Source organism: Colobus angolensis, unplaced genomic scaffold (genome assembly GCF_000951035.1).
Source record: "Colobus angolensis palliatus isolate OR3802 unplaced genomic scaffold, Cang.pa_1.0 Scaffold23, whole genome shotgun sequence".
NCBI lineage: Eukaryota > Metazoa > Chordata > Mammalia > Primates > Cercopithecidae > Colobus > Colobus angolensis.
The window spans coordinates 19,674,485-19,680,114 of NW_012115488.1; the positions used below are offsets into that span (position 1 = coordinate 19,674,485).

Below are 5,630 nucleotides of genomic sequence, written 5' to 3' on the forward strand. Positions count from 1 at the left end.
TTTTAAAAAGTATAAGAACTTTAAAAATAATTACTTAAAGTTTCTTTCCTCATTCATATGTATCTCAGAAAGGATTTCTAAGCACCCCAATACCCAAAACAAAAGAGATTCCAGAAGACAAACAAAAACATAAGTTAAAACATAAAATTCATAATCAGACTCAGAGTCCTGACTGAAGGCATTTACTTGAGTTATTTAATCTTATGGATTTCATTGCTCAAACTGCTTCCATCTTGATTTCTGCTGATAAGGATGGTTTAATTTCCCAAGGTCTGAGTTATGTTCCTGGGGTTCCTCTTCTAATGTGCTTGGCGTTGCTGTGGGCAGCCTGACAGTGATAAACATATTTGCTTTATTAACTAATGATGAGTGCACTGTTGGATCTTGTAAACACTACTGATTATACATTCAAACTGTATTCTTAGTGGAAGTGGCACTTACTAGGACCCTTGAAGTCAAAATATTTAATTTTTAGAGCACTTTGCAGGTATTTCATCAGCTGGTAGTCGATTTCTCATGAACGTCCTCTATTCACCTTTCAGTTAATTGGTGGATGCTGAAACCCAGCCGTGTTTTGGATCCTATTTTCAAATCTCCGGAAGCATCTTCAGAAAAGAAGTGCATATTGTTTGTTTCAAAATGTGCTTTATTGCTTTACACACTTTCCTGTTGTCAGTTTTAGAGCTCCTCTATTATGTAGCACATTTAATGTTTTGAATTCCAATGGCATTCTGTGAGGGCTTGCATTGGAAAAGTACCTATATTTTAAGTCATCATAATAATGATATTTGACTGCTTTTCCATTTAAATCCTTAGGGAATGGCCAGAATCCATACAGGTGAATTTCATCACAGAATCTTGTGGCAAGTGTATACATGAGGAGACCTGTGCTGGGTCTTTTGATAGGAACTTTGTTGGTCAGCCAGTAACTGGAAAAACAAAAAACAAAATCAAGAAGAGAAGAATTTAGAGAAACAGAGCATATCCTGTAGCAAGCATACAATGCAGAAAACTTAAAAGGTATCTTTATGAATAACATTTTAAAGAATTACTGAAGAAAAATTTCTAAGCATTTAGAAAATTTGATACTTTTATTTTATTTTTTCTTTAACCTTTATTTTCTTTCTTATTCTTGAGGTCATATAAATACCCAAGGGACCTGGAATGTAAGTGAATATTACTGTAGAACCTCACCTTTGAAATGAATCAATAGCAAACATTTATATAATATGCAGAGTAAAATCTTCTCAAAAGGGACTAAATATGACTGCAGAAGTCATGGTAATTGGGTAGAGATTAAATAATCTTCCTAGAAAAAAATAGTTTGAAACTATGCCTATAGATTTTCAAAATGTATGATATTGCAATTAAAATTCCAAAGAAATAAATGCTTTATCTATGTTATATCAACTGATTTATTCAGCTCTAATTTTCCAAGTCACAATTTACTGAAGCAAATTAGAAGCCTTACTTCCACTCATAAATAAAAAAAGTTGTAGAATAATTGATAGTTTTCCACATACACAATTCAACATTTTGTTAAATAGATAAAATATATTTCAATGCTGACAAGTACTTTACAGGCAATAAAGTACTTCAAAATGTTCAAATCCATAATTGCTGTCAAACATTCGTGTGAAAAGCTCGCAAACTCACATCTCTGGAAGAAAGGAGACTTCCAATATTTCCTGGCATATTCATTTCCTTAAGGACAATGATGTTTTGTGAAAACAGCTGAGTGTGGATTTTTCTCTTACTTTCAAAGTTGTCCAATTATAAACACAAAAACTTAATAAGTTTAAAAATTATTTTGTTTTTGCTATTGTCTTCTATTTGGAGAGATATATACTCTGCCATCCAGATGTAAGGGAAATATGTTAGATCCCGTTTGTTGCTGTATTTAATAAACTTGCTTTAGATTTCATGTATTATTTTCTTTTTCTCTAAAACTTTTATAAAGCTTTCCAGGGGAGATAAAATATATCTAGAGTACTGAGTATGAAAAAAACTTAAAGTGATATGTTACTTCATTTCCTTAAATAAATTTATACTTTCAAACTTCACTGGAAACATCCAAAACAGGGAAAATATACCTCGCCATAATAATTCTATATTTTGTTTTTCATTTTCTCCCTTCTCTGAATCAGGAATGGCCTTACACATATTCTATTTTTCTCATTTACTGAAGGCCGTGGGCTAAATATTTTGAGCTGTATGAAATGTGTTTTGAGCCATTTATTATCACAATTGTTTTGAGAATGTCTGTAATCAGTAAAGAAGATTTATAAGAAATTTTCAGAGAAGAACATCTAGGAATTTTCTCATAACTCAGAGTAACTTAATGAGCAAAACCATAACTTGTACACTATTAACATAATGAAGAAACCATAGAGAGTAATTCTATACAAGGAGCATAGTCAAACTTCTTTGAAGACCTTGAAGAAACTATGATACGGCCTGAAGCTTACTGGACTTGGAGAAAAGAAGTGTTTTTTAACACGAAATAATGATTATAGGAAAGTATTGTGAATGTGATCTTACGTGAAAGTATTGTGAACGTGTATGTTTACAGAAGTTAGGTGATGGAGTTGGTTAGTTAAAAAAAATCTATCTGTTTATAAATTTTTAAAGTAAGCCAAGCAAATTCGAATTCAGCCAAAAAGAAAAGAGTATTTCCATTAGGCAAAGTCAATGATTAGCAATAATTTGGCAGTATGAGGTTCATGGTGAATTATTTCTAAAGTGAGAAAAATGCTGCTATATTACTTGTATGAAACTCCAAACTTCTTACTATCAGTGAATGCTTTCCATTTCCTAATTCTGGAGAGATTTCCTCAAGGTTCATGTAACTATGGTTGCTCATTGACAAATACCAAAGCAATTTCTACATGCAATACAAATAAGTAACTACAATGTTAGAAATGCTGAAGGCAAAATTATTTTCTTTCAAATGGTGTCAGAGATGAGCAATCACTCAACCTTTTTTGATTCAGGGCATCTTATGAGATACCACAAATAGAATATCACTGAAGTGTCTTGAAAATGAAACTGTGATTGTGAAGCATCTTATTTGAAAATAATGGGTAGAGTGACTTTAAAAACTTTCTGTGGTCTTGTTCTAGATAAATTAATCTATGCAGTTAAAATACTGAATTAATTTAGTTTTAAAAATGCTAACAGAAAAATAAACTTCGCAATATTTCGTTTGCAACACTTTGAATAATCTCAAAGAAAAATATACCATCAATATTTCAGGACATTTTTGAAGAAACAACATAAAATAAATGCCACTTATCCTATTGATTTCTAAAAAGTGTCACAGAAAAACACTTTAATAAATGACATCAATATGTAACAGATAAGTTGAAAAATACCTTAAGTCAGGCAATAAGTAATAACTTTCTAAAAATTTAAAAACACAGAACTGATCAAATACAGTCAATAAGACTATATTTTTTGTTTATTATCAACCTAATGTTGTGTTTGAAATTATATAGGCCAATCTAAATTATTGCAATTCAGTATTAAACCAGTAACAAATTCCACATGTGAAAAGAACAAAAATAGATATTCTTTTAAATTCTGTTAGGATATTTGGTTAGATAATGATTATCAGCATTAAAAACTAGAGCCCAGACTAGAATTTTGAAATCCATACCTGAATGTATCCACCTATATACAATTTGATATTTGAAAACTGCAAATTCTTATGGAGTCTATCAAAAAGAGATAGAATATTAACTTGTGTTTCGTCCTCATTAGAAAAAATAATAAATTGAAAATAATGCATTATAAAATAATGGAATAGTCACACTGTTTCAGTATAACATGTTCTAATTTTTATCCCAAATATACATGTTATAGTTTAAAATTTAGCAAAATTTTAAATTCAACCAATAATTAATTTGCATACATGTATTTCTTTCTATGTAAATTGATTTTTTGTGTGTGTTCCCAAATCAATGTAGAAAATTTGAAGGAAAAAAAATCTGAGTGAGAAAAATATTACCTACAACCCATACACATAAAGATAATTACTGCTATAATATGCGACATTCTTTTGCTTCTCTGGTTGATTTGGATCTTAATATATGTTACATTCATACATAGACACACACAAATTATTTTTCATCAGAGAGGCTTTGTTTTATTTTTAATATTATTAATTTCCTTTCATTCTTCCTTTCTTCCTTCTTTCTTTCCTTCCCTCCTTTCTTCTTTCTTTCCTTCCCTTTTGTTTTATGATTATACTTTCTTCTGTTGTATGAAACATTCACTCTGGACTTTATGTGTAAATAGAACATTTATAACTTTTTAATAAATTTGGTAGCCTCTGTAGATCTCACTACTCTCTCACATACAAAACAGAGCATGAAAGCTCTGTTTTCACTAAGTGAGGTGTCTTATATACTCTTGCTCCAACATGGTAGTTCCATTTCTTACGTCAAAGACACTCAAAATTTGTAACGTCTCTACTGACCAAATCAGTGTGCTATAGAAGGCTATATTTATAGTCAGTAGATGCAGCTTTGAATCTGTGATAAGTTTATAAGTACTTGAGAAAGCTACTTCCCTTCCTTGGAGCCCAGTTAACAATATTTAACATAAAAGGTTGTGATGCTATAAAAGAGACAGTAAAGGTAAAAGAACATATAGCTTGACATTATAATAAGTAATACTACTTGGCTCTCAACATATCCCAAAACAATCATTCTTCAGTCCCACTCACAAATCCCACTTCTTTCTTGGAAACTTCTGTGACTACTTATTGGCTGGACAATTGTGGTCACGTCATTTAACCTCAATGGACATATTTACTTAATTGTGAAACAAACATTTAATTCTATGGCTTTGGGGTTTCCTCTATAAAATTCGATTGCAGTTTCAAATCTTCTCTCTCCATGAAATTGTGTGAAACACAATTCCTTGTCTCCTTTCTCCTCACGATTTTGTTCCCTTTCCTTCCTTCAGGTTGTAGTACATTGCAGAGAAAAGAAGGTACCTAATAAATGCTTACTGATTTTAAATCCAGTAATATTTTAGATTGTATCTCATAATAATAGCAGATGATAATCACCTGAGGAGTCAAAATACCTGATTATTTCAAGCAACCACAGTTCTAGAACAACAATGTTATAATTAACAACATTGATACTAAGGAGAGCTCACATTCAATATATTGACAAACAAGGAAAATTAGTTTGTGTTTATATTTAAATAAAGAAGTCTAGATGTTTAGAAGTATAGCATTGGTGCAAAAGTAATTGTGGTTTTTGCTATTGAAAGTAATGGCAAAAACTGCAATTAATTTTATACCAACCTAATAATGATAGTTTTTTTCCTCTTAAGATGTTAGTCTTCCTCAAAAAATCAAATATGACAATTTCTAGAAGAATTTGAATATCAAGGATGGAATTTCACTGTGCCAACAGTTGTAATTTAATGTTATATTATAAACCAAGTTTATAGTCATTATTGAGCCCAGAATGAGCCCATTATGTAAAGCATCTTATTTGAAAATAATGGATAGAGTGGTTTAAAAACTTTCTGTGGTCTTGTTCTAGATAAATTAATCTATGCAGTTAAAATACTGAATTAATTTAGTTTTAAAAATGCTAACAGAAAAATAA

The 5,630-nt window shown here is 30.6% G+C and overlaps 1 protein-coding gene across 1 annotated transcript in view; it reads right to left on the bottom strand.

Annotated features, from left to right (window-relative positions):
• Window positions 1-6: 6 nt before the first annotated feature.
• ST8SIA4 (ST8 alpha-N-acetyl-neuraminide alpha-2,8-sialyltransferase 4) overlaps window positions 7-5,630 on the bottom strand; it is a 113,087-nt gene continuing 107,463 nt past the window's right edge. Inside the window, 1 exon segment of the mRNA XM_011944307.1 lies at window positions 7-929. Within this exon segment, the coding sequence (XP_011799697.1) occupies window positions 647-929 (283 nt within the window). The 3' untranslated portion in view covers window positions 7-646.